Here is a 26,824-nt window from a genome sequence, read left to right as displayed (position 1 = left end):
TTTTCCTTCATGTCACTGTCCATCAAACTGTGGTCCATGATCCACCTGCATCAGAAACGCCTGAGGTGCTCATTAAAACACGTTCTCCTGGCTTCCACCTCAGACCTACTGACTCAGAATCCCGGAAATAAAAATGGGGATGAAAAACTAAATTTCTAATAAGTTTGCCTAATGTTATTTTAAGTAATTATTATTTTTTGAATAGTTCAAAGGTTTAAAGGGTATAAATAACAAGCAAGCACCCCACTCCATTCCCCAGTATCTCCAATTCTCTACCCACTGTTCTGGGAGGCAATCACTTTTCTTTGGGGTGACTCAGCACACTCAAGTTTGAGGACCACTTTTATACTTATGAGATAGACCAAAATGGGCAGGTTTCTGTACTCCAGAACTTAAAGCAAAACTGCAGGTAAGACCACCATTCAGAGGCAGGTGCCCCAGGAAGAGATCCAGAATCACCAGTAAAGATGGCAGAGACTTCTCCTTAGGGGAGTGTCTGCACCTCCTGTTTCTAGGACCTTCCAGTCTGCTCAGCTCCTGACATCACTTCATGTAGGAGGCTGTTTCCTGCACAAGCAGTCTTGTCACGAGCAAAGATCAGGAATAAACTGTGGGTACGGGGAGAGTAAGGCACATGGGAGGGGCAGAGGGGAGCCTGCCCAGAGATCTAGTGCTGGAAGGGTCTAAGCAGAAGTCTAAAAGCCAACCTTTCAACTTGTATTTCCGATTATTCGTGGTAATTATCCATCTTCCTCTTTAGGATAGTCTTTAAAATCTGTGATGTTTAACCCTTCTGAGATCACAGACTCTTTTGGTAATTCCATGAAAACTATGGACCTTCTCCCTAGAACTATAAAACTCCGCTTACTACAAAACTTTACAGACCACCAGGCAAGATTACCCAGGGTTATCCAGGAGGTCCAAGTTAAGAATCCGCTTTTGGACAAACACTCTCTATATTTGTTTACAGAGAGCCTGAACCATGTCGCCACTTGCTGCGAAATGCCCTGGAATAAACCAGAGGCCAGCTGGCCCAGAACGTGGAGGTGACGGCGTCTTCAGGCTACGGAGCCTAGTCGCTTTGGACAGGACGCACAGGAAGGTAACGGCTGCCACAGGGGGCGGTGGGCGTCCTCCTCAGCTTTTAGAGTCACCTGGCCCGGCGCCTGTGCTTCGGGCGCATTTATTGGTTTCTGAGCGCGACACCTGCTCCCCGCCTACTCCCTCACCCCCGCTTTCCTGGGTTTCGGTGAGCGAACCCACCCCGGGCACGGGAGCGCCAGAGCTGGGCTCCGCGGGCACAGGCTACGCTGGGAGCCGGCGGGCTCTGTATTCATCATTGTTCCTCCAGCGCCTGGCACGGGTTGGGGCGCAGGCAGGGACGGTGGCCTGAAGGGCGCCGTCCCTTCCGTGTCGCCCGACCACCAAGCTCTCGCCCCACAGGTGTTTCTTGGGTGCCTGCTTTTCAAATGCCAGAGCCTGAGCTGAGCGTTGGCGACGCCTGAGAAGGATTGGCATCCAAATCCTGTCCGCTGCACGCCGAGAGGACAACAGGCAGTCGACGCAGGCGGCGCGGAGCGCCCGGGGGCCGCCGCGGAGGGACCTGCGCGCGCCCCCGCCTCACGCCGCGCGCTCGTGACGCCCCCGGCCCCGCCCCGGCCGCCGCCTCTCGCTGCCCCCTCCCCACGGCTCGGCCGCGCTCTGGTCGGCTGGCTCTATGGGGAAAGCGGCCGCTCTGTGCCGAGGCGGCGGCTGCAGCGGCCGCTCCCGCGGGCTCTCGTCGCTGTTCACCGTTGTTCCCTGTTTGTCGTGCCACACGGCGGCGCCGAGCATGAGCGCTTCCACGCCCGGCTCCGGGCCGGAGCCCAAGTCTCAGCCAGTGCCCGAGCCTGAGCCGGAGAGGGTGTCAGAACAGGTGTCTGAATCAGTTTCTGCGCTGGTGCCAAGATCCGAGTCTGCGTCCGAGAAGACGTCCGCGCCAAGGCAGGGGCTCAAACAGGGATCGGAGCTGCTGCCGGGGTCAGGGTCGGGGTCAGTGCCCCGGCAAGAGATTGGCTCAAGTGTAGGGGCTGGGTGCTCTACCAAGGCCTCATCTGAACAGCCACCAGCGCTGGGACCAGCGGTGGGGAGAGTGCCCTTGAGCAAACTCGAGTCAGGGTCGCAGCAGGTGTTAAAGACTCCACCTCTTCTGCGACCAGGACAGGAAAAGATGGCTTTGGGGGTTCCAACGTCAGGGACTGGTATGACCTCCACCGCCCCAGCGGTCTTGCTGCCTCTGGACAGCTTCAAGGGCTGGCTTCTTAAGTGGACCAACTACCTGAAGGGCTACCAGCGCCGCTGGTTCGTGCTCAGCAACGGCCTACTGTCTTACTACAGGTATGGAAATGCCAGGGTGGGGCATATGAGTTTGGAGAGTGGTGATGCTGCAATGATGGCGACAGATAGCATCCAGGGTTGGAGGACACTACCACTAGCTTAGGGATGTTTGGGAGCATGCATTCTAGCAGGAGAAGTAATGCCTTCAGTGGGGGTCATTGACCTTTGGCAGAGGAGTCTCCTGTGGACATAACCTCTGGCAGGCTTGGGTTTAGGGTGTGAGTGGGGAGGTGGAGTAGGGGAGTAATCTGGGTCCTTAGGGCCCCTCTGGTCTTGGTAGTGATGGGATCTGGGGCAACTAGCCGGAGTCAGGCCCCCGAAGTTCTTGATTCAGGAACTTTCTGGTTCAGGAGCTAAGATCATTGTATTAGGAATCAAGGGGGACAGTAATCTTGTTTAGTCCTTGGGACTCACTCACGGAAGGGCTGCCATCTATGGAGACCCAGAAGTGTCCCATTATGGCCTTTCTTACTTCAGAAGCAGCATGAAATTCAAAACTGAAGTTCAGTCGTGGGATAGGTAACACTGCTCTCTGAAACAGTTGAAAAGATAATGTTATGAAGGCTTTCTCTCCTTTCTTACCGGCTATTGCCTTGGTACGTTTCCTGGCGATGGTTGGTTTGAACTTTGAGATCTCAGGCCACTCTATATGCCATTGGTTCTCAAACCTGAGCGAACATCAGCATTACCTGAAGGGCTGTTGAAACACCCCCCTCCCTCCACTGAGTTTTTGATGCAGCGGATCTAGAGGGGCCTGAGTTTTGGCATTTCTAACAAGTTCCCAGGTGTTGATGCTCCTGCCACAGTCTGAGAAGCACTGCTCCGTTATCATTGCAAACAGGAGGCACTTGCCTTGCTGTTTACTCGCTTCACTCAGGCAGTATTCCTTCAGGTCACCTGCCATAGGGCTTGTTTGGTCCTTCCTAGCCTTTTTGAAACACAACTTTTAGAGGATGGTTGAATCTGTGGTGCCCCAGAGAACTTAAGTGTTGGTTCCCATTCCAAAATGGGGACCACCATCTTTAATTCCTGGCAGGGGAGAAAGCTGACATGTGTTTCTAATGCTCCCTTTTCATGTGGGCTATTAGTGTCCCTTGGCTCATTCGGCAGCACCAGACACATCACACAGCACATAGTGTTCTTAGAGTTAGGCGACTGAGCAAAGAGAGATCCTTTTCCAAATGGTGTCTTCATCCCACTTACCATACTCTGTCAGGTAAGTAAATATTTCACCAACATGCAATGAGAGCAATCATCAGTGATTTGCTTTAAATAAGTGTCACTCTGTTTTCTTAAAGGCAAAGGATATAACGCATAGGGTATATTAGCTGTGGACTACACACCTTGTTTTACATTATGTTCATTTATTTCATCCTTACAACCACACCGTCCGGTAGGCTTTAGGATTTGTCCTCTTGTACAATTAAGGGGTTCTGAGGTTTGACAGGGACAGTAAGCAGTGGGGAGAGATTCTGATCTGGGCCTTTTGTACTCCGAAGTCTATGCCCTTCCCAGATGTGTGTCCTAATGTTCACTCACTCACCCTTGAGTTCAGCATTTCTGAGCTATATGTATTTTGCCAGGTACTACTAACCTAAAGGAGTCATGGTAATGTTTATGAGTACAGAGTCCCACAGTGGCAGGAAGGCCTAGTTCTGGTGGAATTAAAACCTAACCTCATGCATTTTTGTTTGATTTTAATTGGAAGAGTAAAGATTTCCCATCTTCTCTTAAAATAAGTTGTACAGACATACCTCATTTTATTGTGCTTCGCTTTATTGCACTTCACAGATGTTGTATTTTTTACACAAATTGAAGGCAAGACTCTCCACCAGCAAAAAGATTGCAACTCGCTTTATTGTGACATTCACTTTATTGTGGTGGTCTGCAAGCAAACCTGCCTTATCTCTGAGGTATGCCTGTATAGACAAGTTGGCATTTCAAGGTAATCGCAAATGTGCAGATCCTCTGCACATTTCTTATTGCTTGCTGATAAGGTTTTGGGAACAAGTACTGGTTTGGAGAGAGAAGGATGTGGGAACAAGTTTCTTGTGTGTATGCTTGCACAGTTCAGCTCCATAGTTTCATTTTTGGGCATTTCTAGATTCTAAAGCGGGCAGAATTATTGCTTGACTTACCTATGTGGAATGAATGATTCCTGATATTTGTACAGCCCTATGCTCTCATTTAGTCCCATGTGAGGCTGGCCATGAAGATATCTTCATTCTCATTTTAGAAGAAGGGTAACTGAGGCAGAATGAATGCGCTTCAGTGACTTACTTAGAGGCACCCAGCTTGCAGGTTGTGCCTAATGCCACTGGAGATGAGTAAATTTCCATGTGCTGAAAACACCCTTTTGAGGTGGAGCCCAAATTGCCACTTCTTCCATGCACTTCTGATCTGCATTCTGGAAAACATTCTGGTCTGCCCCTCCTCCTGCCTCTCGGCCCTTCACATGTTTGACAAAACTCTCCTGTTCTTGATTCTGATCTGAATTCTGGCTGCTAGACCAGGCATAACCATCCTGCATGCTGGGGTCAAGGACTGAGCACTCTCCACGCCTGTCACTAATAATTCTAACAGCAGCGAGGTGGGTTATCCAGGGCTCTGTCTGTGCCCAGCACCAGCTTTCCCAGATCTCCAGCTTTTTCCAAGTGTTTGTGGCTGGAACAGAGGCAAGATCAGGGGCTTGTAAGCTGAAAACAGAGTGAAACAATTTTTATTCATGATTTCCTTTACTTAGGGGCTAAGTAAAGTCAGGTTTCTCTGCAGGGGTGATGTGGCTGGTGGAGAAGGAATCAGAGTAATTTCTTTTGCTACGCTGCCATTTGGAAAGACCATTCTCTAATAATTTTTAAAAAGCTAACTGAAGCCTGGTGTTTGGAGGAATGCATTTGGAAAAAATATGGGCACATATTTCTTGTACTCCTACCCCTTCCCATCCTCCAACCTTGCTCGCCTCCAGGATACCACTATCCCAAATCCTGGCCACCATCACCTTTCTTTCCTTTTTATTTAGTTTTATCTTATCTACATGCAATTAAAAAACTCTTATTTTTCATTTAAACCATTTTTTAACCTTATAAAAAAGAGTATATGTACTGTATATGATTTGGGGGTGGGAGGGCTTATGTTCATTGCTTTATAACAGTCCAGGATGTGAGGGTACCACTTTTTATTTACGCATTTTCCTCTTGATGGGTGATTATGAAAATTCCTGGAGACATGCAGGAATTCTTCTTGGCTGAAATTGCTGGGATATAGAGAATGTGAATGGTCTCTTATAATCTGAACTGTTTTTCCAAAGTAGTTGTACCAATTTATACTCCCACCAGCAGTTAATAAGAGATTTTGTGGATCTATATCCTTTGCAAAATTTGGCATTTTCAGCATTGATTTTGTCAATCTAATGGGAATACTGCAGTATCTCATAGTCTTGACCTGCATTTCAATTCCTATTATTTTTACCTTAATAGAAAATCAGTGGGAGGTTGGATTGGAATTTCTCCATTGATTGTGGTTTCCTTGGGTGTTTCTGCCCTGGATTTTGCTTGAGAAGCTCATTTGATCACTTAAGTTTATTCTAAGAGAGGAAAGTATAGTGCTAACATGGGCTTGGTAACATTCATATTATCAGGAATGAAAAATTGCTCTTAATAAATGTTGTCATATATAGAAAGAAATTCTGAGAAGTATGGGTAATTGTTGGCAGATTTTTAGTTCTTCCCAACAATGTAGTAGGAACATAAATATAAGAGACAAGGTTCTTATTATATTACTTAACACTCAATCACATGTCTATTCAGAAACCAAACAGGAGAATATATTTTTGTGTTTAATTTAGTTTTGTTTGTTTGTTTTGCTTGTTAGTTTCTATTTGAAAAGTTTTACCCTCAGTTCTCATCTCATAGGAAACATGTAATTACATGAAATTAGGGAAAAATTCATAAATGATGTGGAAAAGGTATTGGCTTCAGCAAATCCTTATGGAGTGTGTCAACCATAAGCTTTAGTTAAGCAAATTTAATTTAGTTAAGCAAAATTCTGTTTTGTTTTATACCAATTTCCTGTTTGGTGCCATTATAAGTGACATTTATTTTCCAGAAAACGATCTCAAATAGAAGCTTTTGTTTTTATTTATTTATTGTTCTGATTGCTCTATGGGAAGGAATGGCTAAGCCAGTAAGCAAAGAAAGCCTCAAAGAAATTAGTTGGGGTTCTTGAGAAAGAAGTCAAGTGAAAGTAAGTTTTGTTAAGTCCCCTGCCTGAGAAAGACCCCTGAACACATGTTGAGTTGGGCCCTTTTTGGGGTGGTGGCAAGGTAGTAGAAGATGACACACCAAGACCTCTTTGCCTTTAGGAAGGATCACATACTCATTCCTCCAATGAGGCCAACTCTCGAAGGCAAATGCTCAAGGATACTTGGCTCCGGGAAATGGTGTTTTTAATGTCAGTGTAGGTAATCCTTGAAGGACAGAGATGGAAAAGACTATTTAGTTGCAAAGTGTCCCTGAAATGTAAAGTTGGAAGTACAAGTCTGAAAGTTAAGCTGTTGGAGTCTCCGCTCTGGAAGGTGGCCTTATTATTATTGGATTCAGCTTTAATTTGAAATACAATTCAGTGTTTTATGCAATGAGACCATTAGGAGGGTGAAAAGGAGCACACAGGTTGATAATGTGTAAACATTTGTTTGAAGTATATTTTCTTAGTATTTAGCAGAAGGGTATTACACAGAGGTCATGAGTGGACTAGCAGCATATTTTGGAGGAGTGCAATGCACACTGATGTTCTTAGCAAGGTCTAGTGACACAAATTGTAATTTTCCCCACAAAACCTGCTCCTCCTCCTAACCTCCCTCTGTCTATGAATAGCTGAAAACCTCTGAGTCATGCTTGCTACCTCCTCCCTCATCCCACCTCTGATGGAATTGCCATGCCTTGCCCTACTCTCTAGACCCTCCTCACATTGTGGAGGCTGTGCCAAAGACTCCAAGATTAAACCCAGGTTCGATGACCACTAGAATGTGACGCAGTCGTCACATTGCGCTGACAGCTGTGCTTTATGATAGCAAAGCACAATCAGCAAAGAGAAGAGGGGCCTGGGGTGAAGTCTGGGGAGACCAGGGGCTGGCTTCCAAGAGTCCTTTCCCATTATAGTCACACAGGAGATGCTACTTCCTCCAGCAACAAGTAGTGACAACACATGTGAAATGTCACCCGGCGGGGATGCTTGTTAGAAACTCCTTGCTTAGGGTTTTCACTGGGGGCTGGTCACGTGGGCACCCTCTGCCTGGCACATTCCAAAAAGCTAGACTCCAGAAAGGAAAGCAGGTGTTCTGCAACAGACCATATTGTTTGTGATAAGCAGTTTAGGTACAGTCAGCTACCCTTACCAGTTGTGGATTTTTTTCCTTCCAAATTCAGACTCCCACACACCAGCCAAGGGCCAGCCTTAGACACAGGCCTTTCAAAGAATGAGCTGTCTCAGGCCTGCTGTATTAATTTTTTTCTGCACGCGTCTGACTTCCTTACTCCTTGCAGACTTTAGCAATGCCAGTCAGGGGTCAAGGATGACTCTCACTCTGGTTCAAGGAGAGTGAGCGCTTACACTTGGCTTTGCGTGGCAGAGTGGCTTCTTGTTTCCTATCAGAGGAAGCACAAGCCAGTCTTGCAGGGTCTGCTGTTCTGTGTGCTGAGGGCTTTCTCTGTGGAGCCTTCAGCCATGCAGTTGGCCCTTTGTTGCTTCATAGATACTTTTCTGATGTAGACCTCCCCAAGGCCTTTGGTGGCTTTGATTTTGCATGTGGCTGGGATACACTTGCCATATGGACCTCCTTCTTCTACAGGTCCTTTTGTGCCTTCCATAGAATGTCTGGTGTGAGTTCTCCAGCTGCTACTGACCCTTGTACCTTCTTCAGGGAGGATCTGTTTGTCCAAGATTGGGGCCCGACATGCAGTCTGGAGCATCGTCACAGTGAGCACACACCAGCTTTGGTTGAATTATTTATTGAGGGCTAACAAAGTATAAGACAGTGTGGGCGACAGACATGCGTACCATCATCAAACCTCTGGGAGGAGGAGGAGGAGGGAAGTCTGCATCCATCCTGGCCATTTAGGAAGAGGCCAGCAGGTTCAGGATCTGTGCTCTGAGGAAGCTGAGTAGTCAAGCATATGACTTACATGCCTCCTCTAGTCTTTCAGATGTAGTTGGCAAACTGTCAGTAAAGAAATAAAGGCCTGTGAAAAGGGTGTGAGGCTCCTTAAACCAAAGTCAATATCTGCTTATCCCAAGGGGAAAAGGTGGAAATGAGTCTATTTCTTGGACAACTGCATTGGATACTGACATGTAGGGAGGAGGAGATGGTAGAAACACCCTGAACACAATTGAAACTGGCAGCTTGATGTGGTGAGTCATGACTTACCAGGTGTCGTCACACAGAGGTGTGGCTTTAATCATACACACGAAGCAAACTGTCATCGAGTTCTGGGGTCATGCTGGGTTCCATATGCTTTTTATGTGTGACTCTTTCCTGCGTCTGTTTCCATTTTTAAGAGTTCTCAGAGTTTTGATCACTTAGCTTCACTCCTTTTGACACCTCATCACATGCTCAGCTACAGCTCTGTGCATTTAATACTGATTTAACAATCTTGACTCATACCATTTGATCTGCTTTGCTGGGCCAGTGCCTAAACCAGAAGAGGGCAGATGGCATTACTGAGTTTGCATAGGAAACTGCCAGATTGTGTTGTTCTGTGAAGCAGCCATAGGTGCTGCCTTCCTAAAATATAGTGTGCAACTTCCCTGGGCTCACCACTCTCTACCCTTCCCAGCTAGATCCCCCTGCTTCCTTTTCCTTATCTCTCCCCTTCCCCTGGCCTTGACCCTTTTCCTCCCACCTTGCCTTATTCCCCCTGTGCAAACCACATACCTTTCATTCTCCCTTCCAGATCTATGCACCTTCCGTCCCTCACCCAGGAGACCCCTTCCTCATTGCTGCAGACATCCTAGCAGAACGGTCTTAATTCCAGGTCACTTCAGCATGGACCCGCCTGGATGCATCCATGAGATGGGCTGGCAGAACTATCCTCCTTTTGATATCTTTTTGTGGATTAGGTCATTTGACTGTGCCACCCCTATTAGCTGGGTGTTGGTCCATCTCCCTCTGTTAGATTAACACCTCCCTGCTCCCCACCAGAGCATAGAGCCATGTCTTCCCACTCTAGTGCCCCCTTGGGTGCTGGGCATAGTACCTTGTACTTAGTAGATTCTCAAATTTCAGTGTGTGTGTGCATGTGTGTGTGTGTTTAATAGAAGACATATTTTGTAATTTTAATCTTTTTGCATGTTATAAAGACCCAACATGCAGCCTGGACTACCGAAGTAGCAATATGGCCCAGCTTTTCAGCTCCTTTTCTGATGCTTATCATGAGTCAAGGATATGTGACAATATTGAGAGCTTATTGTGTTCACTTATATTTAAAACTCTTTGTTACAAAGAGTTTTAAATATATTTGTGTAGACAGTAGTATAATGAACCCCCATTCACCCATTTCCTAGTTTCAACAATTTGAACTTCCTGGCCAATCTGATTTCATCTTATCTCCCCCTTCATACCATTTTGAACTGAATAGCACATTTAACCTATAAATGTTTCAGTATGTATCTCTAAAGGATAAGGATTTTTTTTTTTTTTAGGTGAGGCAACCCTTGGTTGACCTCACAGATTATAAGGACTTGTCAGTTTACAATCCCTTATTTTTTATGCCTATAGCACCTGGTCTTCCTGGGTGGTCTCCCATTCAAGTACTAACCAGGTCTGACCCTGCTTAGCTTCCGAGATCAGATGGGATTGGGCTTGTTCAGGGTAGCATGGCCGTAGACTAAAGGATAAGGATTTTCAAGAACACATCCACAATACCATTTTTACAACTAAAACATATTAACAACAATTCCTATTATCTTTAAATATCCAGTCGTTGTTCACAGTTTTGGTTGTCTCAAATATCATATATATATACATATATATATATATATATATACACATACATATACATACATACGTACTTGTTAGTATTAGGACCCAAATAAGTTTTGCCCATAGAATTTCCCATAGTCTGGGTTTTGCTGATTGTATTCTCGGTGTAGGTTAACATGTTCCTATATTCTCTGTAGTTCCTTAATTTGATAGATAGATCTAGAAACTTGATCAGGTGGTGGGTGATGTGTTCTTCCATCAGTAGCTCATAACGTCTGGTGCCTTCTCAGTTTGCGATGTTAGTAACAAGTGAAAATCAGTCTTAGATTATTCTAATTCTGTCACTTCCTCATTTATTAGCAGGAATACTTCTATAAAGAAAAATTTAACCCTCATGCTTTATTTGGGGATATAGTTCACACAGGAAAGGCAGAATAAATGCTCGATTCTTTCCCTTTATTCACAAGCTTTCAAAATAAGGAGTTGGTTCGTATCTTGTGGTGGCTGAAACAATGACTCTTACTGGAAAAATTACTGCTTGGCTATCACTATGGGAACTTAGGCCTTTGATTATAGGAACATAACATTCTACACAAGCTTTCTGCTTCTGTAACTCCGCTTACACACCTGACCTGTGAGTCGACAGGTAGTGAATAGAAGAAAGATAGCCCTTTGTGTTTAGACAGAATGAAGAATAGGATTTGGGGCTTAAAAACCCTGTACCTCTACATTTTGGGGCTGCTTAATTTGGGGTCTGCGTACCCCTGGCAGACCCAGCTGGCTGAATAAAGAGTGTTTCCTATAACTCACTCACTGAGTTCTGGTGGTCCATGTGTCTTTCGGGGGCTGGCGGCTACAACAATCTTCCAATGGTGACTAGTCAGTTTTTTTCTTAAGTGACGCTGTAGTCTCATGGATGGACACAAGCATGTTTGCATTGTTTCAGCCCACTGCCTTATTGCCTTTAATGATGCTCGCATTGCCTTGCCTGGAATTCACCACACCACCAAGCCTCCCCTCTGACTCTCAGAAGCTCTGTCTTTGCTTAGTGGGGCCTCTTCAGTTGGCTCTGGAGTCCTTTGGATAGGACCCTGATGGTATTGATAGCTTCCTGTGTTTGGTTTATAAAGATGTTCAGCCTCTTCTTGTACTTGTCCTGTCCCAGCCCTGGTATCAGCCATTCTGGATTATACTGCAACTGGGAGGATGGCTGGTATCACTGGGTTTTAACCGTGGTGCTAGGATGAGACATATGGAAACAGCAATTTGCCTAGATAACCAGCCTACTTCGGCTTGCAGGAATCTTTAAAAAGAGAGGAGACAGAGGTACAAAACCTTAGTGTTTTATTTTACTTCATGTCTTCATGAGTGGAGCAAAGGTTATTCTATTTGTTTTTAAGGTCTTTGGCTTGTCGAAGAAAAATTCAATGCATGAGACAAAAAAATTTTTTTTAATTAAGTTTATCTAGGTAACATTGGGTAATACAATTATATAATTTTCAGGTGTACATTATAATTTGACATCTATATATTCTATTGTGTGCAAAAATTTTGACTGAGTCAGAAATCCCATATTTTTTCCCCTGTTCTATCTTAGACTCTAATAATGAGCAAATTTAAATGGTGCTTAATGGTATATAAGGTGCTTATGTATATGTCATCCCATTTGATGACAGCCTGGGGAGAAAGATAGTTATGCCTTGGTTACAAATGAGAAAACCAGGGCTTGTCCCACTGTGTTGGTACTTCTTAGTGGGTGGCTGAGCAGAGATATGAATCCAGTGCTTTCTGGAATTCACCACACCACCAAGACTCCCCTCTGACTCTCAGAAGCTCTGTCTTCCCACCAAAACAAGCCTGTCCCACTCAGGTCTCCCAGGTGTGGATATTGCCATGTCCTACTTGGAGACTTGAGTGATCAGCCACCTTTATTGAGGAGATCCCTTGCCTGGTTCAAATCTCTTCAGTATTGGGCTCTATATGTGACCATGCTGCAGGAGTGTTTGCTCTGGAGGCTTCGCAGGAAGCTGGTCTTGTTCCTTTGTGATCAGATACTCGCTAAACACTGAAACAGTTGGCAAGGCCGGCTGCCCATGTGTACTAGGTTTATCAGTTATCTATTGCTGTGTAACTTTGAGGCTTAAAACAACAATTTTATTATTGCTCACAGTTTGTATTGGTTAGGAATTCAGAAAGGGCTTGGCTGGACAATTCTGGCTTGGGCCGATCCATGTGGCCACAGTCAGATGGTGACTGGGGTGGCATGGGAGGGGCTGGACCATCTGGAGGCTGGCTGAGCATCTCTTTCTCCTCAGAGTCTTGAGGCTTCTCTTTATGCTCAGTCCATACGGGCTAGTTTGGGCTTCCTTGTTGCATGATGGCTTCAGAGCAGCCAGACTGCTTACCTTGCAGCTGGCTTCCCTCAGAGTGAGCATCCCAAGAGAGTAAGGTGGAGGTACAAGGACCAGAACTGATCCAGAGACCACATTTTCAGCAGTATTGCTTTAATCACTGGACCCAGAATTGAACTAAAAGTGTTTTCTAGTAATTTTTACCCTCTGAATCAATACCATGGAGGATGTTGAGCCCAGGAATTAGATCTACGATTGTTGTGATTTTTAAAGGTATTTTTGTTGCAAGTAGTGAAATTTTTCCAGAGTGTCTAAAAGGCTTTTTTTTTTTTTTTTTTTGCGAGATCACAGAATGGTTTTATAAAGCCTGCCCAGCTATTTGCACACTTTCTTTGTTTCTTATGTCTGCTTCTCTTCTTATTTTCCTCTCTGCAGTCCAGTGTTTTTGAGTGGCAGAAGAGGCCTGCTCCCCACAGCAGCTTGGCTCAAGCGTGCACACCTTCACCCTGGTCCATGTACCACTGGCTGTATCAAGCAAGGTACATGGTTCCATCTATATCTATCAGTGGACTAGGAACATCCCACTCCCCATTCTAGCAGGTGATCAGGCAGAGTCCTATGGCAAAGGGTGTGAACATGTAATTGTAATCCAGGAAGGGTGTTAACAGTTGGGAAAAATGTTTCAGTCTCTCCCAGCCTCTTACTTCTCTTACAGGGATCACACTTTTCATCTGTAAAATAAGAGGGCTGGATTAAGTGATCTCTGGGGTTCCTTCTAGCCCCAACTTTCTGAGAATTTGATGGAGAACCAACTGGAAGAAGTTGGGGGAGAGATTTGATATCATAGGTGACCTATGCCTGGCATGGGCTTAGCACATTGAGGAAATGTCTGTTGACTTAATTACTGGGAGATCAAAGTCCAGGTGTCTTGGAAGCTGGTGGCTGACCTGGTAGAGAAAGAATGGGGGATGCTTTTGATCAGCCCCAGATGTTCACTGGCCTTCTTACCCCTGGGGCCACAGGCCTTTGGAAGCACTTGGGAGTTGCTGTGGCAGCATCCAGGGGCTTGTTTCCCTTTTTTCCTGCTCTCACTAATAGATTTAGTCCAGTGATGGTGAGGACCCTTGCTCCTGAGCCCCAGGGGAGCATGGGGACAGGGCTAAATGGTATATTCCAGCTTCCAGTCTTGGGAGACGGAGTGGAGGCACCACATTTGCTGAGTTGTTCACGTGTTGTGCCAAGAAAGATACCTTTCTGAAATTCTCCATTTTTTAGAAAATGAAATTATTTTGCTAGACACAGGCACAAAAGTGATTTTCTTCTTTTAAGTACTGCAGTTCTAAGTTTGAATTTATTTTGCCTGTTAGCTCCGAGTCCTTGCCTTCTGAAGATGGGATTAGGGAGTTCTTAACCTTTGAGTAGATTCCCTTCTCTCTCACCTGAGTGCCTGCCCTGCCCTGTAGATGAAGCCTTCTCCATATTGGCTCATGCTTTGTCTATTTCGTCTCAGAAGACCCAACACACATTAAGTCAGTGTTCAGTAACTGTTAGCTGGACTCACATTACACAGACATGTCTTCAGTGCCTGGGAAACTGATGAGCAAGGTTTTCCAGGTCCCTGTTTAAGTTGTGTGATGTGGCGCTGTAGGAATCTCTAGGTAGGAAAGGAACTTAAAGGCCATGTAGTCCAAGCATCTCTCTGTTCATTGACTTCTTCTTATGGCATCTTTGCCCCATTAGTGCCCGCCTCTGAGCAAACTTCTCAGGTGACAGAGAGCAAACCTTTATCTTCCATGACAAGCTGGTATGCCTTAATTAACTCTGAATGCTAGAAAATTCTTTCTTTCTTGAGCTGAAATGGGTTTCCAGGCAACATCTGTCCTCCTTGGGATGTTTCTCTGTCTCACACAGCTGGATTTATCCCTTCCACATGGCCATACTCATCATCTTTAGAGAGGCTGGCTTAGTGTCCCCCTGTATTATCTATTGCTGCATAACAAATCATCTCAAAGTTTAGTGGCTTAAAACAGTAATAAACATCTTAGAGTTTCTGTTGGTTAAGAATTCGTGAATGGGTGGTTAGTTGGAGTTATTCTGGCTCAGGATGTCACATGAGGGCCGTACTCACCTGAAAGCTTGACTGGAGCTGGAGGCACCGCTTCCAAGATGTCTCACTGACATGCCTGGCAAAGAGGTGCTGGTCATTGACTCACTTTGTGGACCTCTCCAAAGGGCCGCCTGAGTGTCCTCACAACATGGCAGCTGGCTTTTCCCAAGAGTGATCCAAGAGAGAGCAAGCAGGAACCACAGTGTCTTTTTTGACCTGTCCTCAAAATCACCTCTTTGTTATTTCCAGCAGCATCCTGTTAGTTACATAAGTCAGCCCTGCCCAATGTGGGAGGAAGATTCTAAACTTCTGTGACCCTCACTTTCCTCATGTGTAAACTATCCTGCTTGGCTGTTTGAAACAAACTGTGAAAAAGTACTTGGTAAACTTTCATAAGTGAAAGGATGTGTTGAATGTAAGGGTTTTGCTAGCAGTGAATGCTTAATTCTCGTTTAACCCCAGATACAGTCAGGGAAAGCAGGGCTGGATTTGCCAGAGGATGAGGCAGCCACATTTGAGGCCTCTTTTGAGGGTAGCTAAGCTGTGGATTATCCTCCTGGGGTTCAAGAATCTTGTCATAGGGAGATTCCCTCTGCTGACAGGGCCCTTCTCTTGTTCAGTCCAAATGGCAGAGGAGAGGCAAAAGGTCACACATCCTTATTGGATGCTATGGGGGCCCAGGAGTGCTGCCACCCCATAGAGGGACAGACCTCATCTGTCTTGTTCACTCATCTGAACCTAGCGCTGGCCTGCCATGTAGACTGAACAAAAGAATGAACATGCCAAGCAGGGATGATGGTCGTTTTAAACACAGCCTCTGTTTTGAGAGTCTGCTACTGCCTGTGGTATGAGGCCTTCGGTTTTGCAGGCTGCTGTCGTGTTTTGACAGGAGTTGAGCTGCACTTCAGTTGAAGCTTGGTGGGTGTCACTTTTATGTAAGATTATTTCATCTAATATTAATATCAATGCCTATAATACTGGAGGCCATGAAGGGGGAAAATAGAATTCCTGAATAAATTACATGTCTCACCGCCAGATCTGTAAACTTGTGATATGTGCATTTAAATTTGTAATTGACCTTGGTGTGTTAAATTTTGACTCAGCTATTTCTTTAATTGACCTCTAACTCATGGCATTTCAGTCTTTTGCTTGGCTTGGTAACTGATTTTCTTTTTAGAACCTCCTTTGCTTAGTGTAGTATTTTTGGGGGGTAGGTTTTAGTGCTGCTGGATTTTTAAGGTAACAGCTTGTTTGTAAAAGGAACATCCTGTCGATCGTGGCTGCAGCTGTAGAGATTGTGTGATAATTAAAAAAAAAAATCTGTTTAAGTGTCCTGAATTGTTCCGTGTATGAGAATTTGGATTTTAAGACTTATGACTGCTCTTGAAATAGATTCAGCCCTTTGCCCTAGGGATCTGTCATCCTTTCTTTTCTTCCTTAGTAACTCAGTACACAGCCTCATTCCTGTGCCCGACTCACTGGGACTCTGGGAGCCCCCTTTGTCACCAAAGTCATTCAGCACTGCTATCGGTCACTATTCACAGGGAAGAATTTAAAATACAATGGATCTTAAATGGATTTTATTATTTATCATGGGAATTTTCGAACATGTAAAAGTAGAGATCTTGATATAATGAACCCCACGTCGCCATCACTCAGTGTCAGCAAATCTCACCTTAGGGTCAGTCTGTGGCTTCCTCACCCTCATTTAATTTCAAGCAAATCCCAGACATCTTTAATTTTAATAAATAAGTTAAAAATAATAATTTTAATAATTAATATTTATAAATATTTCAGTATATATCTCTTTAGGGTAAAGGTTTTTAAAAAAACATAGTCAAAATGGCATTAATGTGCCCCCAAATTGAATAATTCCTTAATATTATCAGATATCCAGTCACTATTAAAATTTCCCCATTGACTTAAATTTTTTTTTAGTTTTAGAAATCAGGATTAAAATAAGGTCCATTCATTGTAATTGTTGCTGTTTCTCCTCAGATTTTTAAAATAAATGTTTTGTTTTTAAATGATTTCAAATTTAGACTTAAGTTACAAGAATAGTACAAAGAACTTCTATGTACCCTTCCCTCAGGTCCTCAAACTGTTAGCACTACGTTTACCTTCTCATCTCTATATTATATTTATACATATATTTAAAAAATTATACTATGAGTAAGTTTCAGACGTGATGTCCATTATCACTTAATGCTTCAGTGTGTATTCCTTGAAACAAGGGCATTCTGCATATATTCACAGTGTAAACAGTGACACAATGCTACCATCTAATCCATGAACCCCATTCACATTTTGCCGGTTGTTGTAATAATATCCTGTGTAAGAACAAGATCTAATCCAGGATCATAGACTGCATTTGGTTGTGCATCTTGTCACTTTGATTTCAGTCTGAATAGTTCTTCACTTTTCCTTGTCTTTCATGACCGGGACGTTTTTGATGAGTGCAGGCCAGTTACTGGTGATGTTAGTGAATTCAGGGTTGCCTGGTGTTCCCTTATGTTTAGATTCGGGTCCTGCATTTGTGGCAAAAATACCATCGGGTCCTACATTTGTGGCATAAATACCACAGGCTACATTACTGTGTCCTTCAGGAGGCACCTGATACTGATTTGTCCTGCTACTAGTGATATAACTATCGTTTGGTTAAGACGGTGTTTGCCAGATTTCTCCAATGTAAAGTTAATGAATTTGATAATAATAAGTAATTAGAAAGCATTTTTATGGGAAGACAATTCAAAGCTTTGTGAAACCCGGTTCATTAACAAATCTTCACCCACTTGGTTTTAGCACCGTTTGATGATTCTTGCCTGAATCAGTTATTATGATGGGTGCCAACTGGTGATTTTTTAATAACACTATTCCTTCTACATATTCTGTCATTTATTTCTATCACTATGAACTCATGGATTTCTATCCTATCCAAATGGTTTTTATCTGTAACTATCATTTCTTATAATTTTCAAATTGTCTTAGCTTTGGCTAGGAGTCCTTTGTAACTGGCTTCTGTGTTCTTTTGACATTCCCCATCACTCTTTGAACACTTTCTTACTTTTTGGCACAACAAAATGTTCCTGGTTCATCTTGTATTGGAATCTGCGATTTCTCCAGTGAGCCCTGGTTCCTTTTAGTAGAAATTGGAACTTAGAAGCCAAAATCTGAGTGCTAGGTGTGCTCATTGTTAGCGAGACATTATTGCTTCTAGGTTCTCTTCATGAATAAGGATAGTTTTTTCTATATTTTCAGTTATTCATTATTGTCAATATAGTTACTTCTTTGTATGGTCCTCTGTATGAAACTATCCTTCCAGCCAAGCTGGCCAAATCTCCTTAGTTCCTGTACAGCAAGTTGTGCTGGCCATCATTTTTTTACTTTGGTGGTATTGACCTTGGTGATTGTGCTAGTCGGACCCCTGTGCCTCAGGGCCTTTCTGCATTGCTGCTGCTGGCTGCGCTGTTGGAATCCCCATGGCCTTAGCACTGAAAAGGAAATAAGATGGGTCTCCCCAGTCTCTTTTGATTTATAGGTTCTCTTTCCCTCTTTTTTTGTTTCCTCTTGCAATTTATTTGTTGAAGAAACTGGATTATTTTTTTCTGTAGTTTCCTAAGGACTGAGTTTTGCTGATTGCTTGTCCATTATATTGTTTATTATATTCTTCTATCTGCTTTATTTCCTGTAAGCTGATAGCTAGAGATTCAATCAGAGTAAAATATAATTATATTGGCAAAATGGTTCATAGGTATTTTGAAAGAGGACACATTTTGTTTTGTGTTCTCTCTCTCTCTCTCCCTCCCCCCCCACATATTAGCAGCCATTATTGATAATTTTCTAGACCCATAGTTCATTACAAGTTGCAAAGTGATATTCTATTATTCTTTTTGCAATCGTTAGTGGGAATAATTTTATGAAGAGAAACTTTCCCTCATTGATCATTTGGTTACCCAATGGTTTAGTTAATATGAAAATGGTGGGGAAAATGCTCTATGCTTTCCTTTATTCACCAGTTATCAAACAAAAGAGTTGGAACCTTGGTATCCCCCCAAGCTTACTGATGACTTATTTTTTTTAGTATCATTATAAACCCTTTGGTTTGATATCTTTCACTATATTGCAGTTGTTATTCTAATCTTTGAGATATAATTCACATACCATACAAATCGCCCATTTAAAGTATACAATTTAGTGGCTTTTAATATAGTCACAGATGTACACAACCATCACTGCAGTCAATTTCAAACATTTTCATCACCTCCAAAAGACCCCATGCCCTATAGCTATCACTCCTTTGCCCTCCCCAAATCTACTCCCTAGACCTAAGCAACCACTCATCTACTTTCTGTCTCTATGTATTTCTCTATTCTAGACTTTTATATGGATAGAATCATGCAATATATGGACTTTTATGACTGTCTTCTTTAACAGCATAATGTTTTCGAGGTTTATCATCTAGGACGTATCAGTACTTCATTCCTTTGTATGGTTGAATAATATTCTATTGTATGACATAATATTCTGTTGTATGGACATACAGCATTTTTTTGTCCATTCATCCATTAATGAATATTTGGATTGTTCCCACCTTTGGCTGTTATGCATAATGCTGTTATAAAAGTCTATGTGCAAGTTTTTGTTTGGACATATGTTTTTATTTCTCTTGAGTATACACCTAGGAGTAGAATTGCTGGGTCATATGATAACTCTATGTTTAATCATTTTATAGTGTTTTTTTAGTATCTCTCTCTCTTTGGATAACTTGAGTGATTCAATTATAGCATTATATGTATATAACTTAGTCTGGTGACCTTTTAACAGTTTTAGTGAAATATAGAAACCTTACCTCCCTGTAAGTTCCTTTGCTCTTCCTCATTTGTAATATTATTATCTTAAATATTTCTTGTACAGACATGTGAACATCTGACAGTGTTTTAATTTTTACTTCAGTCTTCAAACACAATTTAGAAAACTCAAGAGAAGGAATCAATTGTCTTAACCCAGATTTTTGCTTATCATGTTCTTCCTTCCTTCCTGGTGTTCTAAGATTCCTTTAAAAAAATCACTTTTTTCTTTTTAGAGAACTTCCTTTAGCGATTTTTTTTGAAGGAGGGGGGTAGGTCTGCTGCTGACAAATTCTCTTTGTTTTTCTACCTCTCAGAATGTTTTTACTTTCCCTTCATTCCTAGAGGGCATTGTCACTGGATGCTGGATTAACAATTCTTTTCTTTCAGGCTTTGAGAAATTGTTGTGCCATTCCTTCTGGCCTCCGTGGTTTCTCATCAAATCCTCTATCATTCAAATTGTTTTCCCCTTCAGTAAGATGTCTCACTACTTCCAAGATATTTTTTCTTTTCTTTTTATTTCCAGAAGTTTGACTATGATGTATCTTGGTGTACTCTTTTGTTTATTTGTTTATTAGGTTTTGCTTAGCTTTTTGAATCTGTAAATTTATGTTTCGTTTTGTTTTGTTTTTTTGCCAAATTTGGGGAGTTTTCAGCCATTATTTCTTCAAATACTTTGCCTGCCCTACCTTCTTTCTTCTCCATTTTTTGGGACACCGATGACACAAGTGTTGTCAGATCTTTTGTTATGGTCCTACAGGTCCTTGAGTCACTGTCCCTTTTTATTCAACCTCTCTTCTTTCCATTGTTCAGACTGGGTAATTTCTATTGTTCTGTTCAAGTTAACTGATTTTTTCCCTTCTGTCCCTTCCTTCTGTTGTTGAGCACTTCGCTGAGTTTTTCATTTTGGTTATTGTATTTTTCAGTTCTGAAATTTTCATTTTGTTCTTCTTTATATCTCCTATTTCTTTGCGGAGACTTTCTATTTCTTTTTAGAGATTCACTATCAATTAACCTTGTAATGGAGAGAGCTGGAAAATTTAAGTTGAGCATTTAAAAAATTTCCATAGCCTAGTAGCAACAGGAAAACTTAATGGTGTTCATTGCTCAGTTATTATTTTTCAAAAAGGTGGGTTTTTAATGATAACATTTATTTTCCAGGTATTTTAAACTCGCTTTACCTAAATGGATGTTTAAGACCATCTTGATTATCAAAAAAATAAACAACAACAAAAACCAACCTTGCATGAAAACAATGGTCCTTCTGACCAAATTAAAAGTATTGCAAGTTGAATTGATTCATTTAACAAATATTTACTGAGCACAAATGATGTGGTTAACACTTGCTAGTTCTGGAGATACAGCATTGAATTAGACAGCTACAGACTCTGCATCAGATGGATGAAGCATTGATCAGAATATGACGTGGTAAGAGCAGTGAGGAAGGAGCCCGAGAGGCTGTGGGGGCACAGCAGGGCACGTAAGGAAGTTTCTTGGAAGAAGTGGCATTTCAGGCCTGGGAGCTAGCAGGTTGGGTCGGAAGCCATGGGCAGGTAGGAGCTAGCTCAGGAAGAACTCATAAGTCTTATTCAGGAGTGAGGACTTCATCCTAAAGAAAGTGGAGAGTATTTAAAGGGTTTAAAGCAGCATGTTGACAGACTTAGAGTGAAATTTTACAAAAATGTAGCAGAGGAGTGGATCAGCAGGGGCAAGGTGAGATGTAGAAACTGATGAGGAGGCTGTGGATTTTGTCTAGTTGAGAGGTGACCGTGACCCAGAGAAGGGCTGAGCAGGGCAGAGGTTGAAGAGACGTGCTGGAGAGGACTTGGAATTCTGCTTGGTGAAGTCTAGGGGTGAGACTTTAGCCAGACCAACCCCACAATTAAAACTGTAGTAACCTTGGAAGTATATGATGGGTTATTGCATTGGTAGAAAAAAAGGCATGTTCCTCCATGTCTACTTGACATGACCTTTTAGTATAAACTTGAAATCTAAAGCATTTGCCTAATGTTCTGTGACAAGCTTTCCTTTTAATCTTAGGAACTACCTTAGTTGTCACTGGGTGGTATATAGGATTCTGATATTTTGATGGAACCACAGAAAGGGCATAATGAATCTTCAGTGAGGGATGTTGATAGGGTGGGATGTTGTTTCCCTGTTCTACCTTCAGCGTGCATAGTCAGCAGAACTTGGGGTGGGGGCTGGGTCGTCGGCCCGGGTTTGTTCTGCTGCTTGTGTAACACTCATCTGTTGATTCACTCAGCCAGTACATCATCTCTGAGCTCTCACCACGTGTCAGCTCTCTAGCTGGGCCAGACAGGAGGCCAGGCCTGTGTCTCATGGAACATATGTTCTAGCTCTCAAGCAGCCAATACAATACTCAGGTAAAGTAAAACCTATTTTCTGCATGGATACCTCAGTAGTCCCCATGGAAAGAGCCCTGTGCTGATGGCAAAGACACCCAGATCTAGTTCTGGATTTATTTTTTTATCAGTTCTGTGAACTAGGGCATATTATTTACTTTTTCCTGGTCTCTTCCCTTTTCTTGGCTGTAAAATTATGCACTAATTCCCTCCTATAGGTGCCTGCCACATAGAATACATTTGAGAAATATTTGCTAAACAAATCAATGTCTGCTTTGCCCACTTTCTGGGCCCTTGTGAGGATCAGAATAGTCATGTTTGTCACGGACTCGTATATAAAGTGAACTACTGCCTAGATGAAAGTTGTATTGGTAAGAATACTGTGCTTTATAAATTAACTGTTATCCTCTATTTGTGTAAAAATGTAGTGTCATGAATTTCACTAACTGGGGAATGGCTCCCGAGTCTCTTTTTTTTTTTTTTATTTTTAGAAATTACATTGAAAAGATTTTTCCTGTAAAATTTATAGCAGCTTTTCTTTAACATTTCTCAAGGGAAACTTTAAGTGACAGGGAATGAGGCCAGAAGCAAACGAAATGATGTCAGGTCTCACAGTGAACACTACACGGAAGTGAACACTGCACAGTAAATGCTTCTGCTTGATGGGCCACTTCTGATGTTGAACATTTTCTAAATGATGCCATCCGATCAGCTTCGATGACTTTTGAGAGTGCATATGAAACCTGGGGGACAAGTTTCTGCAGTCTGGTGGATAAAAGGCGGGGCTGGAGGTTGGGTAGGTGGGCCTGGCTCTAGTGGCTCTGTCCCCTTTGGGATCTCCAGCGAGCTGCCCACATCTCCAGGCCTCAGCCTCTGCATTAACTTTTTATCTTTCTTATCACATCTTCAATGGCTAATCCATGTGAGACGCATCTAAGGGAAGCCCTCAGGATGTGGTAGTTAGAATGAGTAAGCTGAGCTTCATAACTTAGACCCAATAGGGTCTTAACAGCATCCCCGTGGCCTGAGAGGTAGAACAGAAATCTTCTTTTTCTCCTGCCTGTGTCTCTTATACAACCTTCTTCACTGCCCTTCTTGCCTTCTGACATCCCTTCTGTGGCTACTGCCTGTGTGTGCCAGCAGGTTCTTAGTCTAGAATAATAAAACCAGCTCTGGATATTTTAAGCAAAAATGAAAAGGTATTACTGGAAGGCTCTTTAGGAGCTCCCAGGACCCCTGGAAAGGCAGGAGAATGGAGCTCTCAGAAGAGGGGTGAGAACAGGGCAGCCAGATCTGTGACAAGGTCATGTCATAGGACCATTCTGGAGAAGACACTGCCACTCAGGCACTTCGATGCCACCTACGCACCAGGATCTCTGCTGCCCCTGAGAACCAGCTGTTCTGCTGCCTCCACTGCCAGGAAAGAACTCTCCCCCTTCCGTGTTCTTTTAAATATAAAATTTTAATAAAGCGCAATGTACATTAGGAAAAGTAGGCTAATAGGGGAAAGCTTGGGGAATGTTCACAAAATGAACACACTGGATAACCACCAACCCCTTAAAGAAATAAAATGTGACCCGCTCCCCAGGCGCCCCTCAGGTTACTGTTCCCCCAAGGGTAACTGGTGTCTTGATTTCTCACCCCAGAGCTTAGTTTTGCCTGTTATTGTACTTTCTGTAAACGGAATCACACAATACATTCTCTTTGTGTCTGGCTTCTTCTGCTCAACCTTATATTTATGAGATTCTTCCAGGTTGTTATGTGTAGTTCTAATGAATTTATTCTCATTGTTGTGTAATATTCCATCATTTGGATAAATCACCAAATGGATGAACCACCATTTGTTCATCCATTCTAGTATGGATGGACACATGAGTTGATTTCAGTTGCGGGCTATTAGGGGGAGGGCTGCAGACATTCCAGTACATGTCTTTTGGTAGCTACGTGTACCCATCCCTCGTGGGAGGTCTGTAGGAGTGGAACTGCTGAGTGGGGCCTATGTGTGCTTCCTAATAACTGATGAGGTTGGGCACTTTTTCATATGGTCATTAGCCATCTGGATATCCCCTTTTGTGACATGCCTGTTCAAGTCTTCTGCGCATTTTTAAATTGAGTAGTTGGCCTCTTTCTTATGGATCTTAGGGGTTCTTTATATTTCTTGATACAAGTTCTTTGTTGAATATATTTATTGTGACTGTCTGCCCCAGCTGATGGCTTGCATTTTCAGAACATACTTTTTTGTATCTCTAGATCCAGATTTAAAGACCTCTGCGAATGCATAGGATTAGCCTGTGTGCGCCCTGGTTGCACACAGGAGAAGTGCTGGAGAGTAAACATGAAACCTTGTTTGCAGGCACAGGTGTTCATTCCAAGATGATGTGGCCTCTGGGGAGGTGCCTCGGCCAGGACTCAGCCCCACACAGCAGAAACGACTCTGGCTAGTGCTAGCAGAAAAGCTGTGCTGCCAGGGTGAGGCCACTTCCTACCCCCTGGGAGGCTGGAGGTGCTGCTGGAGGAGCAGCTGGAGGCTGAGAGGCAGGAGCATCCAGGTCCCCAGACTGACTGCTTCTGTTGTGATGGGACAAACTGCTGACGCTACCTGATGGAGGCACAGAATTGGGAAGCTGACATTTGCAAAAGCATGATCCTGTGCCATAGTTCCTGCTACAGCAATGGATACCTCGTATCCTGCCTGCTCCTGTCTTAACCAGCTTTCACGTTTAAGTCTTTTGAGAATGTGTGTCATTGGGGGAACCTGAACCCTTGGAATCTTTGCTGCAGGTCATTTTTTGGCTTTCCAGCCTCTGTGGTATGGGAAGAGGAGAAAAGTCTGAGGAGGATGGGCAGCTTTGGGGGCAGGACTGCTCCCTTAATGAGAGGAGCCGTGCGGGCAAGTGTTTTGGGTCAGAACTGTGTGGAGGGCTGAAGTGCAGCCCTCATGATTTATTTATTTCCACATGATTGGCATGTGGAAATAAACCAGCTCAGCTGTATGCAAAGTTCCGGAAGGTCATTATTCCGCTCATCTGTTGAGCCATTGTGTTAGTGTCCTACAGGCTCTTGGGCTTAAAACAACTGGAAACTTCTTGCCTTACAGTTCCAGAGGGTAGAGGCCCAAAATCAAGGTGTCAGCAGGGCTGTGCTTTCTCTGATGGTTCTTGGGAATCTTTCCCACGCCTTCCTGGCATCTAGCGTTTGCTGGTAATCCTTGGTGTTCCTTGGTTTGTAGATGCGTCACTCCATTGTCACCTGGCTGTCTTCTCCCTGTGTGTCTCTGTGTCTCTGTTCCTCTTATGAGGACACCAGTCATATTAGATTAAGGCTCACCCCTAATGACCTCATCTGAACGTCATTATATCTTCAGAGACACTATTTTCAAATAAGGTCACGTTCACAGGTGCTGGGGATTGGGACTTTGGCATGTCTTCCTGGGGGACACAGTTTAATTCACAATTCCCATCATCAGTCCAGGCCATGGCTGGACCCTCTCCTTCCCCAGAACCACATGCCCCCACGTTGCTGCTCTGGGTTAGCCAGGCCCTCCTCCTAGTCTTTGCCAAGGCAGAGTCCCATCATTGTTTGAGACTCTGTGCCAGTGTACCTCCTTGAGTTCTCTGGGACAGAAAGGGCCGTTCTGTCTCCCAAGCTCCTACCACTGGCAGCTTATCCTTCTATTTTGAGTGTGCTTTTAAAGCCAGCTTTTTATTGACAACTGATATGTATGTAACATAGAATACATTGTGTGCGTGTAACATATATACAGAAAAGTAGCTAAACTATAAGAATGTAGCTCAATGAATTTTCATAAAGTAAATGCCCCCTTTATGTTGAATTTATTTCCCTCCGCTTATTCAATAGCAGCTTGCAGTGTATAGGCCTGTCTCTTTAATAAGATGAATGGCTCTTTGAGGCCAGAAAATGTGCCTTATTTATCTTTATATCTACCCTCTCTCCAGTTTTTAACACAATTCCTTTATATAGTAGCTCACAGGAAGTACTTGCTGAATTAGAATTTGGAAGATTGAAGGAGAATTTAGCAAGTGAATCAGAATCAGCTTGAGCTAGTGTTGAATGAAAGTCACACACAGGCCCAGTGCTTTGCTCCAGATTAATAGCTTTCGTCTCTCCAAGAGTCTGCATTCAAATTTGCGGCCCTGTCAATTTTTTTCTTGCCCAAGAACATTTTTATGAAAGTTCTCTAGAGAACATAGCCCCAGGCAAGGATGAACGAGCTGACACTTTGCTTGGGAGATGCAATCCCAAGGCGGTGAGGCAAAAACGGGAAGTTAAACAGGGACGATCAAAGTGGCAAGGCAGTACAGTGCATTGCTGGATGTTCTTACAGTGCATTGCTGGATGTGGCTTCACAGTTTGCTGCAGAGAGACACAGTGTGCAGGCATGACGTGCGGACCTGTCCAAAATACATGCAAGGAGAAAACATGCCTCTGAGCAGTTTACAGAGGGAAGAACGGAAGGGGAATTTATCTGCCCTGTTGGCTTCCATCGCCCATTTTCCACTGTGGCATTTTATGCAAGTCCAGAAGTGAAGGGCCAAATGGGCGAGGACAAGACATCAACCAAGAGAGACAGGAGGTGGTCGAGGGAATCTGAGAAGGCACACGAGATCTGTGTCCAGTGCTCTCCACACCTTGTGCTACTCAGATCTGCTCATGCCCTCCCGTGGTATCAGCTCTCCTATGCAATGTGCCGACCTCCACTCTCTTTAGAGAACAAAAACGTTTTTACCCCTTCCCTGGAAGGGGTGGGGGTACAAGTCTCAGTCAGTGATAGAGTCTCCTTCCTG

General features: G+C 43.5%; 1 protein-coding gene and 1 pseudogene across 2 annotated transcripts in view; one reads left to right on the top strand and one right to left on the bottom strand.

Annotated features, from left to right (window-relative positions):
* The first annotated feature begins 1,702 nt into the window (after window positions 1-1,702).
* The window catches only part of OSBP2 (oxysterol binding protein 2), a 159,448-nt gene continuing 134,326 nt past the window's right edge, over window positions 1,703-26,824 (top strand). The window contains exon 1 of one of the 2 annotated variants that reach the window (XM_036221035.1): window positions 1,703-2,376. In XM_036221035.1, coding sequence (XP_036076928.1) covers window positions 1,718-2,376 — 659 coding nt within the window. In that variant the 5' untranslated portion in view covers window positions 1,703-1,717. The remainder of the gene's footprint in view (window positions 2,377-26,824) is intronic. The other variant, XM_036221034.1, reaches the window with a different exon arrangement.
* LOC118603213 lies at window positions 10,139-10,257 on the bottom strand (annotated as a pseudogene).

This window comes from Rousettus aegyptiacus, unplaced genomic scaffold (genome assembly GCF_014176215.1).
Source record: "Rousettus aegyptiacus isolate mRouAeg1 unplaced genomic scaffold, mRouAeg1.p scaffold_m13_p_5, whole genome shotgun sequence".
Classification (NCBI taxonomy): Eukaryota; Metazoa; Chordata; class Mammalia; order Chiroptera; family Pteropodidae; genus Rousettus; species Rousettus aegyptiacus.
The sequence above is the reverse complement of the archived record's forward strand: the minus strand, read 5'-3'. Positions and strand labels throughout refer to the sequence as shown.